General features: G+C 43.9%; 1 protein-coding gene across 2 annotated transcripts in view; it reads right to left on the reverse strand.

The window, feature by feature from the left end:
* Positions 1–4,749: 4,749 nt before the first annotated feature.
* The window catches only part of LRP2 (LDL receptor related protein 2), a 516,831-nt gene continuing 497,018 nt past the window's right edge, over positions 4,750–24,562 (reverse strand). For both annotated transcript variants that reach the window (XM_069616158.1, XM_069616157.1), the window contains 3 exons: positions 20,414–20,524; positions 10,165–10,236; positions 4,750–7,332 (listed from right to left, as the gene is read on the reverse strand). In XM_069616158.1, coding sequence (XP_069472259.1) covers positions 7,168–7,332; positions 10,165–10,236; positions 20,414–20,524 — 348 coding nt within the window. In that variant the 3' untranslated portion in view covers positions 4,750–7,167. The remainder of the gene's footprint in view (positions 7,333–10,164; positions 10,237–20,413; positions 20,525–24,562) is intronic.

Consider the following 24,562-nt stretch of genomic DNA (forward strand, 5'->3'; position numbering starts at 1 on the left):
CCCTGAGAATCTGGCACTGCCTAACGGCGCACGCTCTACTGTGTGGATCACGGTGGGGCCACCGTACCTCAGCTACTGTTATACGGATTGGAGGCCGGCCGCCTCATCGTTGCAGATCCGGGTTCTCCTTCCAGGCATGGGATGTGGCTGGGTGCATGGGTGATATGTTGCCACAGCGGAGGTCTTCTGGCGCCTCTCTAGGGGGTCAGACAAGGTCCAGAGCGAGGGCTCTTTTAGGTAGCACTGCCCAGGCAGGGGGTGTAGGGGGGCGAGACGGGACTCTCCACCGTGCGCCTTCTGAGGCCTGCAAACAGAAGGTGCTGGTCTTTTGAGGCTCAGAGACCAGTGACTGCGTTGTGTGCTACGCGCTGTCCACTTTCCCCGTTATCCTGGGGGCGCGAAACATTGGGAGACCTTATCTGCGCTCGGGGGATGGAGGGGTGACATCACCGTCTGCCTCAGGTCAGGTTTCACTTTGGGGGGCCGTGCGACCCCATTCCCAACAGTGGGCCCGGGTCCGGTGCACTCTATCCCACGCTCCTGTTGTCTGGAGGATCTTATTTTTGCTTTCGGCCCGGACAGAAATGAGCAATTTCTCGGTATTCCTAAACTGATTTTGCCCGGTATTTCGACCAGCACCTGAGGGAGGATTCAGACGCCTCTGGAGTCGGTGGTCTTTTCGTTTGGGGGTCATAAATGGGGGCTCAGACCCTTTTGGAGGACCGACTTTCCAAGAGCCTACGTGGAGAGCTGCTTCATCCATGCACCCTCTGGTGGCCACTCCCTACACATTGTTTAATTTTATTAGGTGCAGCATCAAAGCCAACATGATCAATGGTAAACGCAGGGCTGTGGAAGACTGAACATTCAGGTAAGAGCTCTCTTAATATTTTACCATCTAACTGTCTTTCACACTTTCCTGCATGACTATCTGGTTTTATCCACATGCTTGTGCCTGCTACTCAGTTTGTTTTTGTTAATTTCTGCCATGTTCCAGTAATGGCAAATATTGTCTTCATAATTCTTTGGTGTATTAAATGTTTTGGTGGACAGCCCGTTTGATATACCAAATGTATGCCTTAAACTTTATTTAACAACACCCGTGGCTACTCTTGTGTATTTGCTATAGCTTGATACTTTATAATGCTTGTTTGATATATTGATGAATTTGATTACATTTTGAGTGATTGGGCCTCATTACAAATCGCCCGGTATGGAAACAACGGTGGCGGTAAACCTGCCGCCACCGTTGTTTCCATGCCGGGCGATCACAACTCCTGCAGGCGGGAGGTGATGTTCCCGCCAGGTCTGACCTGGCAGGGTTTAACACCGCCCACCTGCAGACGGACAAGGAAAACCGGCAGCATTACGAGATGCTGCCGATGTTTCCATGATCCCCATCCCCATTCCCATTGAGTCCTATAGGACTCAATGGGAATGGGGATTAACACCATTCCGTCTCCGTGATTCCTGAAAAACCGGGGTTGTAATGCCCCGGTAATTCGGGGAATCACGGAGGCGGAATGGTAATACGAGTGCGGCGGTAACCAGGCGGTTTTACCGCCGCAGTTACCGCCGGACTCGTAATGAGGCCCATTGTGTCAGATGCTAGTAGTTGGGAATTTACCTTTTCTAAACCCTTTGCCACCCTTGTTCCGTTGCTATTTTGTTAACATCTGGTAATTCTCTGATGTTGTGGTATCCGGATGTATTTATTATATGTGTACACTCATGGATTAAACATATCTTTTGTTTATTAAGTAATCTAGGTTCATTTCAAAAACCTGCTGTGCCATTCATAAACCTTAAAGAGGAAGACAATAGCATGACATTCAGGGCTCGAAATCGAACCTTCGTGGCATCAGCATATACTTTGGTCGTATAGTGATCACAAGAGTTTCTAACACTTAGGAGTGTTCGGCGTGCAACACATCCGGAAAGTCTCAGATCCATAGCAACCCCCTCTTCCCGTCTGTTTTCCAACTGCATTCACCTTTCACACAGTATATGCTTGACTAGGCCACACTTGGCCTCCAGACTTGGCAGACCCTAAAGGATTTTCGGAGGTTTTCTCCATGGAAAAGTTCAAGTCAACCAAGGCTTAAAAGGCACCCGCATTTAACTGGGCAACTGGAGCCCTTCTCTAATCCATCATAAAAGCAAAGATTATTTGTTTGAATTACTTATTACTCTTTGAATTCGCCTAACATAGTTGGTTTAGCTGCAAAATGTCTCTAAACTATTCTACCTTCAGCAACTGCATTTACGGGCCAGCACAATGGAAACTCATGGATCCAGGCTATCACAAAACCCTCCCTGACCCTATCTAAATCAGCCCCCTCCTAAGCGTGCTGCTCTTTGCCATCTTCTTATCTGCTCCCTCGCAGACTGAGGTCTAGAAACGCCAGGTGAGGGCACAATACACCAACTTCCGGAGAAGCCAGGCACTCTGACATCACTACGACTGTGATTTTGGCAGTATAACACCCCTCTAACACAAACGTATGAATCTTAAATTCTTGGGGGAAATGTTTTGTTTTTTAGTTTATACATTTGTAAGGCCCGTGCTGCTGTAGTAGATAGCAGAGAAGAGGTTGCAGTTTATATGAGTCTTGATGTCTTTGATCAAATCAAACTTTCCCGTACAAGGCTACCAAAAATCTGCATTGTCTTTGCTAAATGTTGCAACAGGACTGACGCATATTCCGCTTGTTTCTCAAGTTGCCTGAAACGTTTTGTCCATCCCTATGTATGATGAGTTACACTGAGGTGTACTTGAAGTTGGGGACTGAAACAAATGGTATAGACAAATATACAGGATAAGGGAAGGTTTCTGGGGACAAACAGGGTTGGGTATATACACTGTGTGATCAGTGCGACATGGGAAGACAAGGCATTTTTAAATTGATTTATTGAATGGATGTAGGATTACCCGAAATCCTAAGGAATGATCCTCAGTTTTCGTGCAGATATAGCGAGAGAGGAGCCCCCATTGCATTTATTTCAAATCAGATTAGATTGTGAGCAGGACTTGATGGCACCATCTCTGATCACGCAACCATTTGTTTGGCAGGGAAAAAACATTTTTGTTCAAGCCCTGTAAACGGCCTCTCTTATGCCTTGCTTCACACACTATATTGTGATCCTGAGAAATCTTGCAGTTGCTTTGCGTGGCATTCAGATTTAGTTTCAAGCCTAAGTGGGAAAATGCAAAGCCAGCCCAATTGTTATGGATTTGATGGAAACTGGAAATTAACTAAGATGAATTTGCAGCACCCTGCACAGACCTAAAAATACAGCTGGAATTGTACCCAAAGATGATTTTTCGTCATTTGCCATGAATGTCGACCAGTGAAGGCATGCAGGCCCCCTTAAGTCAAATGTTCAATTCAGCCCAAGGACATTTAAAGAAAAACATTCAATGTATAGACTTTACAACAACATCAATTGGTAGGTTAAGCAATGTCACACTGGCTCGGGCGCTGTTTGAATTAACATAGTGCCCAATTCTAAACAGAGATAGCGATATGCACTGCTGCCCTTTTTTTAGGAGTCGGAGATCCCAGGGATTGTGGCCAAAGGACAGAAGGTTGAATTTATTGCTTCTTCAGTGACCCTACCTACTTCAATGATCATTTGTGGATGGGCAGGAGTGAGGGCGGTGTCTGTTATCCTTTGCTTTTGGGAGACGAGAGACTTAGAGGAAATTACTTTGGCGATATTCGTGTTTTGGTTTATACCCTTTTAAGAGATCCAATCAATTGCATGGAAACAATGGATGTGCAAAATCAGCTTGCACGGACACGTGGCTTCGCATAGGCCTATGAAACTAAATGTATTCAATTTTTTTATTGAACAATTTTTTAATTAAACTATTTATATAAATATGGATGGGCCAATTTTGTCCAAACCCTACTTCTCAATTATTTTCATCAATGTGTGTGTGAGGAATTGGAGCTGATGGCATTGTATTTTTGTTAAGAATGAAATTGAATCTTGAATATGAGTTTTCTAGCAAATTATTCAGGGCCTATTGTGCAAGAAAAAAACAGGTGGTAAATTACTACTTTGCTGAGATTACTGCTCTGCTGGACAGTAATCTTTGAGGTTTTGCAATAATGTATTACTGCTGGTGGCTGAAAATGCTAAAAGTACGATTAGTAATTACCACCAATCCTAGCTGTTATTCATTCTGTAGTGGGAGTTACTGGTGATGATCACTGGTGGCAGTGCATTTTCAGTGGTATATTTGCCACAAGCAGCATTGGAGTTTCACTTTCTGTAATGGGTGGTATTTAACCTGTGGAGATAAATGGCACTTTTAATGGGCAGTAATTGCTCTCGCTCTGTAATGTGGCTCAAAATCCTACATTAAAATCGTTCAACTTACATTTGTCACCACATTTTTGTTTTTTGGCTCAGTTTAACAAGAGGATGATATGTCCAAAGCATGCTTTACTTTTTCCTGGAACACGTCATGTAATTATCATCAGACTCCCCTTTTCAAAAGGTGGGATGTGAGTATGTTCTCTAAAAGTTAGCGGTAGGAATGGTTTGTAATTGAAATTCCCCAAGTTTACAATGGACTGGGAACTACAAAAAAGAATATGTTGGCACACATAGCATGCTCTTTACAGGTCAGGTGGATTTTGGGGCCCGGCTTCAATCATTTTCCTGGACCCTGAAAAATAATTATGCCTTACTTGGTAAATTACAAGTGAATTACTGGAACAAATTGTTTCATAAATATATGATAAAATAATACATTTATTCAATTGATTCAGCAGCATAATTCCCATTCATCATTTCTGATCAAATTACATTTCATTACAATTACAAGTATTCTAAATCGTATGTTGTATGTCTCTTGTATCTCCAGTAGAAAGCAATCAGTAGTAGAAATCGTATCCATCACCTTGTATATGTTAGCTGCGACTGCTCAAAACTGCATATTCCTAGTTGTAGTCGCGATACCCAGAAATTACATAAAACTGTATTGTCTTGATTTTAAAAAGTAAAGAATTGTATCCATCAATGGAAAAATCAAAAACACAATTTTTAAAAAGAAACATGACAAATTATGAAATATTCCAATGAAAACCGATTAAGAAGATATTGCTTCCCTTTCTGAAATACACTTACCTCTTACAAAAGAAAATATTTCACAATGAAATAAAAAGCAGATTCTAAAAACAGCCAATTTCTTTTTTTGAGATTGTTTCCCCAGGATATAAGGAGTGTTGCAGAATGGGCCACTTCTACTGATATTTAGCATTATTGTAAAGGACTTGGCATTGAAATAACAGTAGTGTGTGTGCTCAAGAGATAGTCTAATTGAAAGAGAATGGGCCCTGTGCATCTTGTGGCAATGCCCGAATGAGCATATGTCCGTATAGTGATTTCTTAGGCAACTTCGGAGTGTGATGAACGGAGAGCATATAAGAAAGGAAATCTTGATTTGGAACTTGAAGGTGTATCTTCTGCAGCAATTTATACTTTATAGAGGTGCTCTTCCAGCTTTGGAAAAATCTATCGAACCATGTGTTTCTGGTAAATAGACTTATTGTCCGGCTCGACAATGGATCATAACGCTGCAGTCTTATACCCAATGCATGTTATAAAGTGTTCCTTTCCAGTTTACTTTCCTGCAATCAATATTTGATTTCTTTTAATAGAGGGTTTGCTTGTTGGGCATTCTGTTGCACATTCCCTCATGCCTCTCATAGTACTTTTTCCTTCAACAACATAAGGAACGTTAGCCCATGTGCCGATGCGACATTAGGCAAATCTGTGGCTGCCATATTACAGTGATGCAAGGCTGCAGCACGTGGTGAAGCCTGGAAGACCTAGGAAGGGCCAGCACACCAGGAGCAGCACATTTCATGCAATTCTCAGAAGACCCCTTTACTCAGGGACTCATAACCCATCTTCTAAACAGCCAGAAGAAATGTTATTATGGTGGTTGCTAGATTGTCTCAGGAACACCTACAGGGCAGTACAATGTTTTGTTTGACTTTCTGCTTGCTATTGAATTTCCACATAGTAAAACATATGAGTTCTAAGGTATACAGGTGTGTACATACATCGTTTGCATATATGTATGTATATATTTGATATGCAGTAGTTTCCACGAAAAATAACTTCTTCAAAGTATAAACAGGGTTTTTTGTGCAAGTTTTATCTGATGAAAGAATGTATTCATGTACGACTGTAAGGAAAATAGAACAGAAGTGGCTGCCTAAAATGATATGAAATATGTCTATTAAGATAAAAAAAGATACATTCACATGAATGCTTTAAAGGCACCGTGGGATGGTCTGCGAAGGACCAGCATCTTTAATGCCTGCGGCATGTACATCAGGACTGAAAATACAAGGCGGCCCCAAAGATATCAAGGGCCCTTCCATCAATAATGGTAAACGGGGAGGCAGTTTATTTGTGTGAAAAGATAGAGACCATTAGAAAGGATGGCTCTGATTCGCAGTTACTTCACTCAATCAAGGACTAAACACTGCTCCTAACGGAATTGGAAGTTTCTGTCACACATTATCAGTGGGACAATGTCCAGGCTTGCTCCAGTGCCATGTATTACAGGAGTGTTGCTGCTCGGAATGCTTCACTAGAGTTTCCTACCTGTACACCCCTAGAAACGGGCATGCGCGTCAGGGCAGGGAGCGATCTCTACATGGCATCCCCGGAACAACCATTGGCCCGGTGGTCATTTGTGCCTGGGCGTATGTGACTTCCAAAAAGTCTCCATAACTGATTTACCGACTGACATACAACATATGCTGATTTTTGTAGTTTAATCATTTCTATGACCTCCTACAGAGGCACAGAGGCAACAAGCAATCCTGCAAACATTTCTGCCAGCAGCAGCAACAAGAAGGACAAGATAATTATTTTTAAAAAATTTACAAATGTACAATATATTTATAACATTATTTCCAAACAGCTTCAGTGCAAAGATATACATATAGTACATCGTGATCATTGTTCATATACACAGGAAATGGCATAGAGTAAGTTGAAAAAACAAGGCATAGCTTCCCCTATGGACCAGAGGATACAAGAATGGAATGTTAACCTTTTCTTTCATTGTTTTTATAAAAAAAAACAATATGTGCAAAGTGGTGTGGTCTACTTCTTCCCTAATGGATTCTATGGTTATACATCAGAGTCCTCCTTGACAAGTGTGGCTGTGTCTCGAAAAGTGTCTTCGGTTGGCGTGTAAGCGTGTGGTTGGTCTATTTTATGGGGAGGTTTTTCTGGTGGTGGGGACGTTGATGGCGTAGGAGTGTCTTCTACATCACCTTTCCGTTCTTTTTCCATCTGTAAGATTTCCAAAGGAAAGCAGAATTTTAAAAAGGATTTTAACACATGTTGTGTAGTCGTCGTTGATGGGAAAATAAGTTGGCTGCAACAATAGCATACAATGGCAACAATGGCATATGACTCAAACAATAGGATAACTCGCGTCAAAAGCATATACCTCCACCAATAGTATGTGGCTGCATCAGCAGCAGGTGGCTACATGAAGAGCGTGTGGCTGCATACATAACTCTCAGTTGACGTTGCGGCTTCTAGCAGAGAACCAATAAGTATGGGACGTGATTTGGTCACATACACCTTTTAAAACAAATTCTGAAGGGAGAGTACATTTTGCTATCTCAAGAAGGTGCAGTTTTCATTTAAAACACAGTGCTTATGAATAGCACATACAAACCTGATATGAACATCATTGTCCGCTATTCCAATGGATTAGTGCAATATCTATGAAGCAGCTGCTTAGCTCTTTCCATGTTTTCACGGAAACGGGAGGTTAGAAATGGGTGTTGGGTGAACTGGGCTGGTGTCTGACTAAATCAAAAGTCTGCAATCTGTGGCTCTCCATATGTTTTGGACTTCTATTCCCAGGATCCCTCCCCATTGACTATGATGACCAGGGCTGATGGGCGCTATAGTCCAAAACATCTGGAGAGCCACAGGTTGCAGACTGATGTACTAGGTACATTAAAGAGCTTTGGGACGACACCTACAAGATTCCTCTTGCTATGTATTTATTGTTTGCTTGTTAGGCACTTATACAATAAGAAGATACTGTTTTAAAGCACCCAAAGGGCAAAGGAGGGAGCAGGATTAGGAAATACATTCAAATACATTAAAACCACAATATATAAGAGCAATGGGGGGAAGAGGAAAAGAGGACGAACCTACTATGCCTATGAGTATTCAGAGCGTGCAAGTGCAGACAGACAGGAGCTGGGCCGATTGAATGCGTGAGGTCAGGGCCCCAAGGATGCATAAGGACCCAGGACACCAATCACAGCAACTGTGGGATTAGTAAGGGAGAGAAGAAGGGAAGGAGGATGTAAAGAGGAGAGTCTTAGGGAGCTTCCAGAATTTAAGGCACAGGGGTCTATTCCATAGGAGGGAGCCAGCTGACGAAAGCGAATAACCACCTGCGCTCTGTTTAGCAAAACGCTTTACACACAGTTAGAGCCAGCGGAGCAAAGTGGTCTAGAAGCGGAGTATTTAGTAAGATAAAGTTGAAGATAGTGTGGTCCCCGGGCCCAGACCGTCTTGTGGATGATGCAGAGGGATTTAAATTGAATCCGTGCAGCAACCGGGAGCCAGTGAAGACGTTTAGTGCAGGAGAGATGTGGTCCCTGGGCTTCAAGCCAAGGATAAGTCTTGCTGCCCTATCATGGATTAGCTGGAGGGGTTGCAGAGTGGAAGATGGTAGATTTAGGAGGAGGCTGTTGCAATAGTCAAGCCTGGAGAGAGCCAGGGCTCCGGTAACATTGAGCCTCTGGGGAAATTGAGAACAGGGAGAATTCCTTTGAGAAGGAAGAGCTGAAAGTGGGACTTCTTGGTAATGTCCTGAGTGTGAGGGAGCAAGGAGAGAGAGAGGAGTCGAAGATGACTCCAAGGTTTCTGGTTTCAGAAGAGGGCGCAGGAGGAGAGCCCATGGAGGGAGGACAGAGTGAAGGGAAGAAGGAGGGAGCAGGGGTCCCGATGGAAAGTATCTCAGTTTTACAGGCATTGAGGCAGAGATCATTGGCGTTTGACCAGGACTGGTTGGCAGTCAGGGAATGATGGAGGGTGCATGAGGGTCAGCAGGGAGTTTTAATAAGAGCTGTGTGTCGTCTGCATAACACTGGAAGTTGGAAGAGAAGGAGGAGATGAGGCATGCAAGCAGAGCAAGGTGGCTTATATCTTGCTTGTCCCACAGTATTTATCCATCACCTTTTTCCAAGTTATAATGGAGCTCATGTGCAGCTCTAGTGCTCATAAAGACATGTTACTAATTTACTTCAATGTCATGTTGAACAGTTGTCTTGACCTTCTTTCTGCCTGCATTTATTAGTTATAGTCAAATTCCTACATATGGGTCCATATGCCCTGCTGATAGTACACTTTGAGACAATCCACCCCTTCCTTTCAAACATGTTACATTATGTTCTGTACATTTTAATGAAACTGTTCTTTTTAGATTTGTATTTAGTCTTGCCTTTTTTTTACATTCACCTTCCCTGTTTGTACCACTGTTCTTGTTGGAAGACTAACTCTGACTCTCTTTCATTTAAGAATATTAATGCAAATTGAAGTAATTACGAAAGAAGTGGGTTGTGGGATCTCAGGTCTTCTTTTGTTCTGTAGGGGCTTTCACTGATCTATCTAACTCTGAGAAAAAAGAGCCTTCATTCAGGGAGAATTAGGCTCTTTCCAAAAGCAAACGTGGTATAATTTCTCAAGGCAACACTTTTTGTGGCTTGTAATGCAGCAGTGTCCCCCCTTTAATTGTTGTTTATGGCCAACCACAATTCCAGACGGCCCTCCACAATATACACAACTCATCACTTGAGTGATGGCTAAGAAAATCTATATCTCAAACAAAACTTAAATCTATACAACGGCACACGTTCCACGGAATGACCACATTGGGAGACAGGTTCCAAGTGACATTACAGCGTCTTTGTTGCGCCATTCTGCAGCAGCGACACTGAAGTGCCGCTCCTGTTGAATGAATGATTGAGTCAGGTATGAGATGACTGAGTTTTTGCAAACTAATTGTGAACATGTGTTTCTTCGGGCACCGCAATCATAGCCACTGCTTTTAACAATCAATGTCCCAAACTGAGTACAAGACTTTGAACATACCTCTCCATAGATCGGGTTCTCAAAGTTGGTGCTTTGTTTCAATTTCCTTTTGAAGAAGCTCCATTTTGATTCCTGCTCGGGAGAAAAATGACATCTTAAAAGCAAGAAATAAAGCCATAGCAAGCGATAGTCAAACCCCACAGATGTCAAACTGGCAAAACAAACTACAAAATCACCAAACGTGTGGTACGAGTTGCCCTTTAAATATGTTTGCTGCGGAATACAATATTTGTATACAAAGTAAACCTTTTGGTACCAACTGTGTGTGAAATAGATGACATTAGCTGTTAACATTTCCTTAAATTAATCTGAGGAGAGGAGCCGCAGGTGGGGAATCTAATTTCACAAATGTTAACTGGGGCATCTCATTCGCGACAGCAGTTATGAGTGGGAATAAAATGGAATTTCAAGAGTGAATGGCCCTGGGGCGTCAAGAAGTACGCCCCAACTCACAGTGTCGCTATTCTGGACCTGACTCTGGTATAAGCAACCTTTGTTACATGTTAAGAAGACCTTGGGGGTCAAACGTCTATCGACCCAATGGCGTGTCTAAACCTAAGATCGATAGGTAACTGTGCGGATACTAATGCAAAGACCTTCACAAAAGCAAACCATACAGAAGAAGCATTGCAGAGCTCAACAGATGTGTCTGAAACAGTAAAGGAAAGCAGGAGTAAAGGAGTTTGAGAAGTGGATGCAGAGAAGCAAAGAGGGGCAGTACATATGGCTACTCAAAAGAGAAAACAAAGAATAAATCCATGAAACAACCCTTCTTATTGTTTTGGCTGAAAGTTGGCTACGTCCAATTGGCCAAAATATGTCCATGCAGTGCGTGCTTTTGGATTTTTATAAGGTCCACGTAGCGCGGGTCGCTGTCTTCTTTCTGTAGGAAATTAATCCACATTAACATTCACCACCATCTCCTTTATGTTGGAAACATGAGCCTTTGTAACCTATGCCTAGTTTATTTTAACTTATTTATTTATTTTTTGCATTTGATTAAGCGCACCTAACCCAGGGGCATATAGGCACCGGTTACATAAGAGCAAGTTCAGGAGAAGGTTCATGTAAGAAACAGTAGGTGTGGTACTTCGAGTTGGTTGAGCAGCCAGGTTTTTACAGGTTTTCTAAAGGTCCAGTAAGATGGCTCTGCAGAGATGGCAAGCGGTAGCGAGTTTCAGAGCATTGGGGCGATGACTGGAAAGCTAGATAGCTCTTTTGCACTTCAATCTGTTAATGGCTAGGCAATGGCTATTGGAGGACCGAGTGGACCTTATTGGATTCGCTTTGGTAAGTCTTTGAGATAGGTAAGTCGAGACTGAATTGGACAGGTAGCGGTGGGTACGGGCGAGGACTTTGAATTTGATGCGTTGCCGGACAGGGAGCCAGTTAACTTTTCTCCTGGTTTCAGTGATGTAGTCACGAATGGAGAGGCCCAAGGTGACTTGGAGTGCGTTATTCTGGATGATCTACAGTTTGTTTCTTTCCGTGATGCCTGCAAGAAGAGCATTGCCGTAGTCGAGTTTAGAGCAGACGCTTGAGTGAGCAATGGTGAGATGGTTATCTATGGATAGAAATGGTTTGCTGGCATTAAGTAGCTTCATGGTGTAGGCGGTCGATGATGCAATGGTGTTGACTTGCCTGGTCATGTTAAGGGTTGCATCAAGGTAGACTCTGAGTGTTTTCACCACTGGTGAGATTAGGATTGTGGTGCCAGCTATTGTATAAAGTTGGTAGGGTGGGTCAAGTCTGTTGAGGAGGGACTAGGGGCGACAATTAGTATTTCAGTTTTGACGTCATTGAGGCACAGCAGGTGGGAGTCCATCCAGGCTTTGATGGTCTCATAGTTGGTGTTAAATGTGGCAGATTCATGAGAATGATTGCTGGTGGGGGTAAAGAGGGTTTGTGTATCGCCTGTGTAGTTTATGGAAGTGATGCCAAGGGAGTCAAGGAGGTCAAAAAGGGGTCTTGTGTATATGTTGTAGAGCGTGGTGGATACGCAGGACCCTTGAGGGATGCCACAGGAAACGGCTGGAGGGGCAGAAGAGTCACTGGCATAGACACAGGAAGTCATGTGTGTGAGGAAAGAGGCAATCCAGTTTGTTGCATCAATTGAGAATTTGGCGTCGGTGCTGAGGTGTCTTTAGTGACATGTATAGCTTGATTGTATTCTTTGGCGATAGTGTTGAAACATTGTTTATTAGTATCAGAGGGCTTTCATGCATTTATTTTTAACTTGGGGGTCTGGTAAAGTTCTGCACACCACTAATAACTGCCTTCAAAGAGCTATGTCACTGAGTTGGAAGGGGAACATGACTATTGGTAGGTTAATTTGGTGACAGCTTTGGCCTGACATTTCATTGTCAAGCAGGGGAATTGATGGTGAAGCCTTGATGTCAAGAGCCATAAGTAGTCTTTTGTGTACCATGTAAGAAGGTGGATGAAGATGGTAAGCATAGTGGTTGTAGGCCTGCGGCAAGTGTTCAGGAAATCAACTTGCACATCAGAGCTTGAGACAAGGAAATCCAAAGGGATGGACAGATCTGCTTCACAATCTCTTAAATCTGACTGCACGTAGGGTGAGTTGGGTTTCAGTGGAGACCTCAGATGTCTGGCTTTCTGGTAAGGCAGGAAAGTCTTGCAGAGATATTGCTGTGTGAGGTTGTGCAGTCTTTGTGAGTTAGGCCTGGAGTTTTACAATGTTATCTTTGATTGATGGGGAGCCAGTGGGTGCCTACAAGGCTGCTGTGATATACAAACTCAAGCATCTGTGACTATATCTGAGCCAGGGCTGCATAATTCTACAATCTTTGGAGGGCAGAGATTTTCTTTTAGTTGACCCTGTTTAAACACCCACTGCCAGTTCCAAAGTGATTTCCTGAGTGACATTGTATTAACTCGAAGGGTGACAGATTAGCTGCATCCAATATTTAACTTGTTTCAAACAATTCGCTTCTTGATGACCTTCCCCACATCCTTCTTCCCAACGGAGGTAGATATGGGTAACATCTGTGTAGTCGATGGTGACTGACCTGATGGGCTTCAAAGATTCATGCAAGTGGTACACCATACAAGTTAACGAGTATCATCGGCAGAGTTGATGTTTTGAGGGACACTGCCACTGATGATGGTTGGTTCAGGTATAATGGATCTCAGCCTGATCTGACGGGTGAAATTAGTTAGTAAGTATAAGAACCAGGATAAGCTAAGTCCCCCAACTCCAGGCAAAGTGCAAAGCATTGGAACAACACACTGTAGTCAATGGTATTGAATTCCACAGATTGGTCTACTAGAATGGTGTAAGAGGTTTTGCCTCTGTTCAGGTCGACGGGAGATCTTTCCTGATGTTTGTTAGCAATGTTTCTCTCTAAATCCACACTGCCAATCACTCAGTAGAGTATAGGTTTCCAGAGGGATGGAAGGTTGAGTGATTTCTATTGCTCCAGTTGACTTTGCAATGCAAGGAAAGTCAAAAATGGGTCACAATTTAGAAAGGCAATGGATCAACACTGACTTTTCAGTAATGGAATGAAATTAGCATATTGGAGATTGTCAGTAATGTCTGCGGGGGATAGAGTCATTGATGATGCTGGTATTAAGAGGGGAATGTCCTTCAAGACCCAGACTGACCACTTTAGCATTGCAGGCATCTGTAGGAAGGGATTGTGCAGACGACATAAAATGTGTATGTTTTTGTTGGATTCCTACACACTTGGCGCTATACACAACTTATAAGTGGTTCCTTTGTCCGCTATTGGTCATGAAAGGTATAGTCCACTCGTTTGAGCTTGATACCATTTACATCTTTATGTATCACCATGGGTGCCGCCACATGTTTCGACCATTACATCGACTTTATCAAGGCTAGATTAAGATGTCTCTTCTGTATGGAATTTGAGAAAGCAGGTAGCCAATGGTGATTAATATCACTTAGCCAGTGCATCTGAGGAAAAGATAAACTATAGAGTTGGCATCTATTGGTTCAGGTATAGACGACTAGCATTACAACATGTGTCTAGTTGAAATCGGTAAATACATATGGTGCATTTGGTGGTGTATGGCGGTAACCTCCCTTCTGCCAGGGTTGCTATTAGATGTAGTTTTAGCCACCTCATTGACAACATGTCCCCATTTGATATAATAATTAAATTGTGATGGTTGGTCACCATGATTATATTATTACGGTCGTGCAAGACCCGGAGTTAGTTGGGTCTGGTCAAATGGTCCTAGAAAGGATGCCTGTACTGCAGTAAGAGCCTGCATGTGTTCATTCAGCGTGGAATTGGTGCAGAGAAATACTATACTAGGAAATACTAAGACTACTCTCGCTGATATTGTAGATACAATCCGTCCCTTGGTGGTTGATATGAGTCAAAGTGGTTATATACAATCTGATTATGGAGGGCAGAGGGTGAGTAGGTCTTAGCCAAATAATATCTGAGTCGGTGCCTATGGTGCAGCCAGGGCCTGCACGTGATGTTTAATGATTAGATGGTGCTGGTAATTAGTGGAGGCCATTTATGCATTGTTTCTACTAAAATCTTATGTGGAGTTGTGAGTGCATATATCTAGTTGCATAATATTTGGGTAGTACCCAAAATTATTGTTTCAATTGATCTTATGGTAAATCTGGCCGAATTCTGCCAGTACCATTAAATCGTTTGGAAACGATCAGATTGGGTAATCACTCCTAAACATGGGTTGTGGGGGACGAAAAAAAAAACAAAAACGAAAAGCGGACCCTGCAGCGTCAGATCCGACCCGCGTAGGAGGGACGGATCTGACGCCGCAGGGTCAGAAGATGAACGGACACCAAAAAGGTAAGTAGGGGGTGCGTGGGGGAATGTGGGGGGTTTAAATTTGGCCGGATTTGGCCACGGCAAAATTGTCTTTGCGGCCAAATTGACCACGGTCATTTCGGCTACGAACAACTGTGCCAAGGCTAAATCGTATACATCCAATATTTGCCAAGAAGGAAACAATCTTGTGAAAGTGTCATACAGTTCTCTCAAAGATCCTTGGATGGTATTGGAGTGAGCAACGGGGAATGTTTGCACTGCTAGAGCTCTGTAGATCTGGCGAAATTCTTTATGGGAATGATTGGCTTTATTGATCATAAATTGGAAGTGGGCCTTTTATGTTCTTGTTTAGGCGACCTTGATGCCTTATGCATGGATTCAGCATAAAAGAGCTCTCACTGTTTGTGTGAGTTAGTTCCAGGTCATCAGTATATCAACTGCTTTGCGTCCTGTAGTTGTCCTAAAGCTATGGAGAGTTTCTGTTCAAGGTGGGCTAGGATTTCTGGAGCGGTACACAGTGGTGGGTCTTTAATTGTCATGGGTTCTTTTCAAAAGTACCTGGGTGGATTTTCTTCCAGTTCCACTTTGGTTGAGCCCATGCATGTTAAGATGGTGATTAAATTTTTGGAATAAATGTGGTCTTTACTGTGGAATTAATTAGGATGCGGCCAGATTAGGAGGTGGAACAGATTATAGCTGTGGTCCCTGTATTGAAGAGGACGGAAGGTGTGTTATCTTCTGGGTTGATTGGTTTGTCAGGTTTTTGGGTTACTAAATGATTCTGTGGGCATGTGTGTTGATAGGATTGCAAATCCAGATGTTCAGGTTACCCAGGGGGAATGAGATGGCAATATGGAATTGGGCAAGGTTAATCTGGGGTCACAGTGCCGGGGCACATACAAATAAGGAAGCTGGGCTAGTGGTTCTTTTAGCTCACGCTCCTTTGAGTCACATGACGGAGCAGGAGATTAAGTGAACCAGGCTCCTGCAAGGGTATGGAGGCGTTGGAAGAGTTCTACTAGGAAGTTGTTGATGTTAAGGGTGTTCTTGATAGCAGGCATTGAGTTGAGAAGGGCAACTTTGCACAGACCTGTAGAGAATGGGGAGTATTCAGCTATCTACGGCCTCTGGTGTGCCTTAGGGGCAGGACTGTCTTTTTGTCTGCCAATTTTTCGGCTTTCGAGTGTGATCACGAGATGCTTGTATCATGGCATTTATGGTGCACATGTTGATGGGGTCTTCCAGATTGTGGGGTGGCTAAAGAAGACGTCAACCCCAAATGAAAGGGAGTAGTTCCAAGAGTGTAATGGTTTGGGGCAGCAGTATTGGGCAAATCAATGGTGAGGTTTGGCCATGGCTTTAAGATGTCTTTACATTACCCAAGGCACTGCATTCCACTGTAGCAGGTATTTGTGGTAGGCTTTGGCAGCAGGCATTGACCTGTTCTTTTTCATTGGCTTTTGGTTGAAATTATTTTGAGCCAAAATGGTAACAGGCTGGAAAAGTCAAATTACGCAATTGCCATGATAAAATTGCTGATTACGGGAATTGAAAAGAAAATATCACGGGATATGCATGAATGATAGGTGCGGAATATCTGTGTTCATGTGAGAACTACATTCATCCATCATGGGGTTAAAACTCTGCAGTCATGACTCAAAAAAGTGAAAGCGGTTATCTAGAGACAACCTACCATGGATGGTACAGCAGAGCCAATGCCAAAGCCATGAATTAAACAGTGATGCAGAATTACATGTTTCAAAAGTTGCCAGACAGGATGTGAATTGGCTAGATAATGTGGCATTGCCAGAAAGACAACACTGAACACCTCCAGTTGCCCAAAGAGTGGTACCACAAGGAAGACATGATAGATTGTTTTCTTCACTGCAGATGTAGACGTATAAAAACCTCCCGAAGAAGATACCTGTCTTCAGCTGGATTCCTTTCAATGAGTCACATCATTCTTCAGAAACACCTACGACATTAGAGTCATTCAGGATGCTCAAATTCCCTCTGCCGAATCCCTGTCCATCAAACTGCCACTATCACCTAACCACACAGCAACAGTGCACCTTATCTACCGACCACCAGGACCCATTTCCTCATTCATAGAGGATATTGTATCCCTTGTATCCACCGACGCTAAACCTAATTCACAAACGATCCTACTAGGGGACTTCAACCTTGGTTTTAATGACCCCACGAATAATAATGCCCGTGATCTAGCTAACGCCCTATCAGACTTGGGTCATACCCATATTAATCATGAGCCCACACATATCAAAGGAAGAACATTGGACTGGCTCACCAACCTTAACTGCTCAATCGATCTTCTATCCAATGATCCATGTATTTGGTCGGATCATCATAAAATAACCTTCTCCATCAAAGCCAACACACAACACCCTGCTCCTATCATCGCTCCAGCCACCCGCACTAGAAATAAGAAAGACATTACACCAGATAAACTCCTACCGCTATTACTTCCCCTTCTTGACAACGTGGCCCCCTCCGACCCCACAGACTTAGTAGACATTTACAATCAGGCATTACTGAAAGCCTTGAATACCATTGCCCCCCTAAAATTGCGGAAACCTAAACCACAACGTCACCTGAATACATGGTTCACGGCGCATCTTAGAGAACTACATAAAACTAAGAGAACGGCAGAAGCACATTGGAAAAAGTGCCCTTCAGTAAATAATAGAAATTAACTAATTCTAGCAACTTCTAGCTATAAACAAGCTATTATGCTTGCCAAACAAGACACCTATAACAAAAGGATCGAACAAGCGAAATCTAACACAAAAGTACTTTTTAAGATTCTAAAAGAATTAGAATCCCCAATTACCCCTATTGATAAATGTGTCACAGATGCACTATGGTGCAGCAACATTCAGAAGGCACTTCTAGATAAAATAGCCCATTTACAATCTAAAATCAATGCGAAAAAAGACCTGTTACTCGCTGACCCTGATCAAAAACAACTTCCTAACAAGTCACCTACCTTTGAGCCAACCTGTAAAGCATTAAGTTTCTCACCTCTCTCAATTTGGGAAGTAGAAAACATCATTAGGAAACTTAAACCATCTAATTGCCAAGGCGACGCTTGTCCTGCTCCGATTATCAAAGCAGCAGCTCATGAACTGGCACCATTCATTACTAACCTTATCAATGCCTCCTTCAAAACAGGAGTAGTGCCTGATAACTTAAAAGACGCCTGGGTCATCCCACTAATAAAAAAACCCACTCTTGACCCAGCCAACCCGATTAACTATAGGCCGATAACAACTGTACCCTTCTTACTAAAGATACTAGATAGAGCAGCCTACCTGCAAATACAGGCTTATCTAGAAACAAACAATCTTCTGGGACTAAGGCAATCCGGCTTCTGACCCAGACATGGCATGGAAACTGCCCTAATAGATCTCACTACTCAGATTCAAATTTTAAAAGACAATGGCAAACTAGCACTGCTCTTATTGCTTGATCTGTCAGCAGCTTTTGACTTGGTCAACCACCAAACGATTTGCCACCACCTGAAATCTGCAGCTCACTTTTCGTACGCAGCCACTGCCTGGTTCAGCTCCTTCTTGGCTAACAGAACCATGAGGGTCTTTTCTCCTACTGACTCGGCTGAACCCTCACCAGTCCCCTGTGGTGTACCGCAAGGCTCTTGCGTGTCCCCAACGCTCTATAATGTATTTACGAAGCCCCTTTTCGATATCCTTGACTATCTGGGTGTCACGTATACTAATTATGCGGATGACACCCAGATATTCATTCCTATCTCTGGCCACTATGAAAGTGATAGCAAAACCCTCAATGAAATATATGCAGTAATACAAGCATGGGTGGCACACCATGGACTTTGTCTCAATGACGAAAAAACTGAGTTGATTATCCTTGGTACTCACGCTAAACTAAACAAACTAAATACTGCTTTCAAATCGTTCACTATTGATGGTAACCCCATCCCTGTCTCTAATAATACTAAAACCCTTGGTATCTACCTCGATGCCACATTATCATTCGCCAAACAAACCAATGCAGTAGCGTCTTCAGCCGCCTACACATGTAAACTTATTACTGCATGTAGGCCGTTTATCTCCACTCCCAACTGCATTACTCTTGCTAGAACGTTAGTCTTGTCCAAAGTAGATTATTGTAATGCGCTCTGCTTCGGCACTAGCCCCAAAAATATTCACAAACTACAAGTAACTCAAAATAACGCCATTAGGGCAGCCCTCAACATCCCTAAGAAGTCGCATATCTCTGAGACTAGACGTAATCTGCATTGGCTCCCAATAGAGCACAGAATATCCCTCAAAGTTCTTGCCCTTACGCACAAAGCCAGGGCTAACCTCGCACCATCCTACATCTCTAACCAATTTACCCCACACACATCTACAAGACCACTTAGAACAGCTCAAGTTAACACTATGTCTATACCAAGATTCAAACTCCATGACTCGGGAGGAGTTAGTTTCCCTGTACAAGCCTCAAAGCTATGGAACAAACTACCTGTTCCAATCAGGTCTGTAACTTCCTTCAACCTATTTAAACTCAACACCAAACGTTGGCTTCATGACCTGGACACATTGACAGCTTAACATCCTAGAGCTTAGATTTACTACCTACCCACTGTACATATTGTAAATAATATTACTATCTGTCTCACCTTCGGCTCACCGCCTGAATTGCAACATGTATGCTTGTACCTGTAATACCAATGTATGTATTTATTTGTAACCGCAACTATTGTAATTGTTGCCTACTGCTGCTAATGTAACTGTACTCTTATGTAACATGATCAAAAAACCTACGCGCCCGTATGCCCCTGGGCCTGGTTGCGCTTTATAAATAAACCAAATACAAATACAAATTGCATAGTATGCCCTTATCTGGGGAGTCCACTTTACAGATAAGAGACAATCCAAAAAAGGAGGCCCAGAATAAGCAAATGGCTTAAACCAAGCATTCTATGAAGAGAGAAACACACAATGATGTATATACCCTCGGGCAAAGGGGGGATGGGGACTCAAATGACTAGGGCGACAAATAGAGTGTGGGATGAAGGCATTTTCCCTCACAAGAGCACTTCTAGAATGTGAGGTTGTGACATGAGACCAGTGGAAACATGTATTTCATGGACAAATAGTCACAGATAAATCTCCTAGCAGAAATCCTAAGGACAAAAAATAAATGATGTGTAACAATAACATGAAACTGGCCGACTCGAGAGTCCTGGCTCCTGTTATTCAGGACAAATTAGACATGGCAGCCAATGACAGAATCCGGTCGATCAGGCCTTACTGCGGCTCGTGGGCCCTGTGGATCCACATGTGAGTTGCAATGTATGGTGGGTATAAGGGCACGAGCTGTTTGAACACTAATCCTACTATATGAATAGATGTTTGTAGACCATGTAAAAAGAACCATGTTGTTACCTGTGGCGTGTCTGCACTCGGGGAAGGTCTTGGGGGAGCGAAAGATTCGAGAGTCGCATAGAAAGGATTCTCAAAGCTTCCTGCTGTCTGGCCAGCATTTGATATTGTTATCTGGAAAAGCAATGCAAGGAGACGTTAGGTCATATATATCAAAGCAAACTCATCATGTGTTCTATAATGATCAAAAGTAGCTCTTTCTTGATTCTGGCGATTGATGCACATTATGGTCTCAATTTGGGTTTTCTCTTTCACTCACCGGTTTTGTTTGTGAAATGTTGACCTTAGCATTGCAACCCGAACGACATGTAGGGTGTTAATGCTTTGACAAGTGCACATTTGGCATGTTTCTGTGCACTGTGTATCAGAGCTGGTGCATGCAGTGTGATGCAGTACATTGCACCGAGTAAATTGTTGTTTGAACGTTCAATAGTTTCAGAACCAGGATGTAACTGGGCTAACACCATCTCTGAACTATGTAATCTTCATACACACAGTAGCAATCGCCCCCATTTAGTGGGCGAACAGGGCCAGTAATGGCCAGCAAGCCTGAGCCTAGCTAGGTCACTGGCCATATGTGCCCCCTAAGCACGGGTGATTGCTATTCACATCGTCTGGTTTGGGGATCGTCTTATTTTTATTATTTTATCGAGATACAGGCTCCGCATTTATTGCATAAGCTTTATCTCCGTTTAAAAAAAAAAAAACAAGATGGCGGCTGACACACACAGTAAATAGAAAAGGAACTCTGTCTATGGCAGTCGCAGGTGGGAGGGAATCCTGGGAACGGAGCACAAAGCTCCAGTCCAGCAGGCAGGTAAGGGAAGGGTGCAGGATGTCCTGGGCTGCGGGCATGGGGAGGCAACCACAATCAAGATGGCGGCACCCGGGGAAGAGCTCGGTTGGCAAGAGAAACATGGGCAGTACACTATATGTTCCCACCTGTGTTTTCCAGCCACCTGATTGACTGACCACCCATCCCCAGGTGTGAATGCACAGTCTGCTCCCTGACATCATCCCAAGGCCAGAAGAGGACCCTGCAGCCCAGGAAAGCTGGCATAATACCGGGCCTTTTACAGAGCCATAAGTTACATGGAGGTGGTACGGTGTGGCACTCCAGAGCCCACCTCCAAACCGAGGGCCATACCTGAACCTGAGTGATATCATTTATAAACTTGGGGACTCAGTGGACAGGACTACGCCTTTACTCTATAGAGTACGCCCAGACTCTATTTTTTATATGAGAGTATGAGGGGAGGCAATTCCTCACTTGCCTTTTAGGCTTTGGAAATACTGGTGCCCCTGTTCCCAGGGGACCTGACGACCTGGAATGAGAGATGGCAGAGTGGGCCTAATCAGACTTTCTATGAAAAGACTGCTGGAATATGTTTTCTGAGGGGTGACCACATGCCAGAGGGGGCCCAGCGGCAGACAGGAATTCCGAACCTGGATGCAGGAAAAAGAGAGTATGTAGAGCAGAGTGGCTGCCTGTGGTCTGCCCACAGCAGCGGCCTAGCATGAGATGCACTGAACGTATGGCAAAGCCAGCAGAGCAGAGGGGCGAGAGGAGCATGCGAGGTAAGCAGAGTGCATGCACTGGCCGTACAGTGAAGCCAGATGTGCAGAGGAGAGCAGAGCTTGAAGCATAAGCGAATGAAGCGGCATGCATTGACAGCATGGTGTGGGTATTTGTATTTGTATTTATTTGTATTTATTTTATTTGTATAGCGCAGACCAGGCCCGGAGGCTACCGGGTGCATTTCTTAAGGCAATGGTTACATACGTTGCATACAATGATGATATATCAACAATAAGTAAGGCATAGAAATAGACATGTGTAGGTGGTACATGGAAAGTCAAGTAATGCATCCTTACTGATGTTATTGCAGCACGTTTTAGTAAGAATCTTAGGCATTGGAGGAGGCGAGCCAACATTTGGCTTTGTGTTTGAAAAGGTTGAAGGAGGGGAGGTTTCTGATAGTCAAGGGGACAGTATTCCACAGTTTGGCTGCCAGGACTGGGAAGCTAGACCCACCGGCTGTTTGGAGCTTGTATCTGGGTATCGTTAGGCTCTGATTCAGGGTAGATCTAAGTGATCGGACTGGAGTGTACATTGTGAATCGTGAGGAGAGATACGTGGGGGCCAGATTGTTCAGGCATTTGTAGGTAAGGGCAAGGAATTTTAGTGAGATCCTTTGGGTGACTGACAACCAGTGAAGGTTCTTCCTGGTATCCGAGATGTGTGCAGATCTGGGGATATTGAGGGCTGCCCTGATGGCGTTATTTTGTATAATTTGGAGCTTGTCTAGGTTACACTGGTTAGTGCCCTGGTACAATGCATTGCAATAGTCAAGTTTAGACATGACCAGGGTCCTAGCCAGGGTAGTGCAGTTATGTGAGGAGAGGAGAGGACGACAGGCTGTGATCAACTTGCAGGTATAGGCGGCGGCGGCCGCAACTGCATTGGTTTGTCTGTGAAGGGAGAGGGTGGAGTCAAGGTAGATTCCAAGTGTTTTTGTGTCTTTAGAAACTTTAGTTATGTTTCCATCAATGTTAAAGGAACTAAACATAGGGTTTCGGTTTGTTTAGTCTTTGCTGAGTACCTAGGATGAGGAGCTCTGTCTTGTCATCATTGAGACAGAGCTCATGTTGGGCCATCCAAGTTTGAATGACATGGTAGACATCGTTCAAGGCTTTTGAGTCTAAAGTGTAATCACCCGTGATGGGGATGAGTATCTGGGTGTCATCCGCATAATTTGTGTAGGTAACACCCAGGTAATCAAGCACATCGAATAAGGGTTTAGTGAATACATTATAAAGGGTGGGGGAAACGCACGATCCTTGGGGGACTCCGCACGGGACTGGTGCAGGGTCAGCCGCAGAGGTGGGCGAGAATACCCTCATCTGTCTGTTTGCCAGGAAGGATTGAATCCAGTTTGTGGCCATGTCAGAGAAGTGAGCTGCAGTTTTCAGGTGGTGACAGAGGATTTGGTGATTAACCAGATCAAAGGCAGCAGATAAGTCTAGTAGTAGTAGCATGGCTAGTTTACCTTTGTCTTTGATATCCTCGATTTGGGTCTTGAGATCAAGGAGGGCTGTCTCCGTACCATGCTTCGGTCTGAAGCCGGATTGTCTCATGCCTAGTAGGTTGTTTGATTCCAGATAGTTCTGTATCTGAAGATAGGCTGCTCTATCTAAGATCTTTAGCAAAAAAGGGACCGTTGTGATGGGTCTATAATTGGTTGGAACCTCCGGGTCTAAGGTGGGTTTTTTTAGGAGAGGGATAACCCAAGCATCCTTTAGGTTATTGGGGACCACTCCCGATTGAAAGGAGGCATTGATGAAAGAGGTTATAAAAGGAGCGAGGTCATGAGCCGACTCCTTAATGATAGGGGCTGGACAGGTGTCCCCTTGGCAATTTGAGGGTTTTAGATTGCGGATGATTTTTTCAACCTCCAGAACGGTGAGTGGTGTGAAGCTAAACGGCACCGGGGAGTCGAGGGTTGTTATTTTGGGTGGCCTGGTATTGCTAAATGAAGGGGTGTGGAGGGTGTTTTGTTTGGCGTTGATTTTGGCTTGTAAGGTGGATATTTTGTATGTTGTTGCACCAGGTGCTGTCCTTAGTGCACGTGTCCGGTGCAGGGGAGGGAGATTCTAGCTCTTTAAGGATTTTGAATAATTCCCTGGTGTTCGATTCTGCCTGGCATATTCGTGTGTTGTATGTCTCCTTTTTGGCTTGTAATATGGTAAGCAAAAAGAGCGCATGCACTGGCAGTACAGTGAAGCCAGATGAGCAGAGGAGAGCAGAGCTTGAAGCATAAGCGAATGAAGCGGCATGCATCGACAGCATAGTGTGGGTAAGCAAAACGAGTGCATGCACTGGCAGTACAGTGAAGCCAGATGAGCAGAGGAGAGCAGAGCTTGAAGCATAAGCGAATGAAGCGGCATGCATTGACAGCATGGTGTGGGTAAGCAAACAGGCTGTATGCACTGGCAGCACAGTGAAGCCAGATGAGCAGAGGAGAGCAGAGCTTGAAGCGTAAGCAAATGAAGCGGCATGCATTGACAGCATGGTGTGGGTAAGCAAACATGCTGTATGCACTGGCAGCCCAGTGTGAAGCCAGATGAGCAGAGGAGAGCAGAGCTTGAAGC

This window comes from Ambystoma mexicanum, chromosome 9 (assembly GCF_040938575.1).
Source record: "Ambystoma mexicanum isolate Mex_15411 chromosome 9, UKY_AmexF1_1, whole genome shotgun sequence".
Taxonomy (NCBI): Eukaryota; Metazoa; Chordata; class Amphibia; order Caudata; family Ambystomatidae; genus Ambystoma; species Ambystoma mexicanum.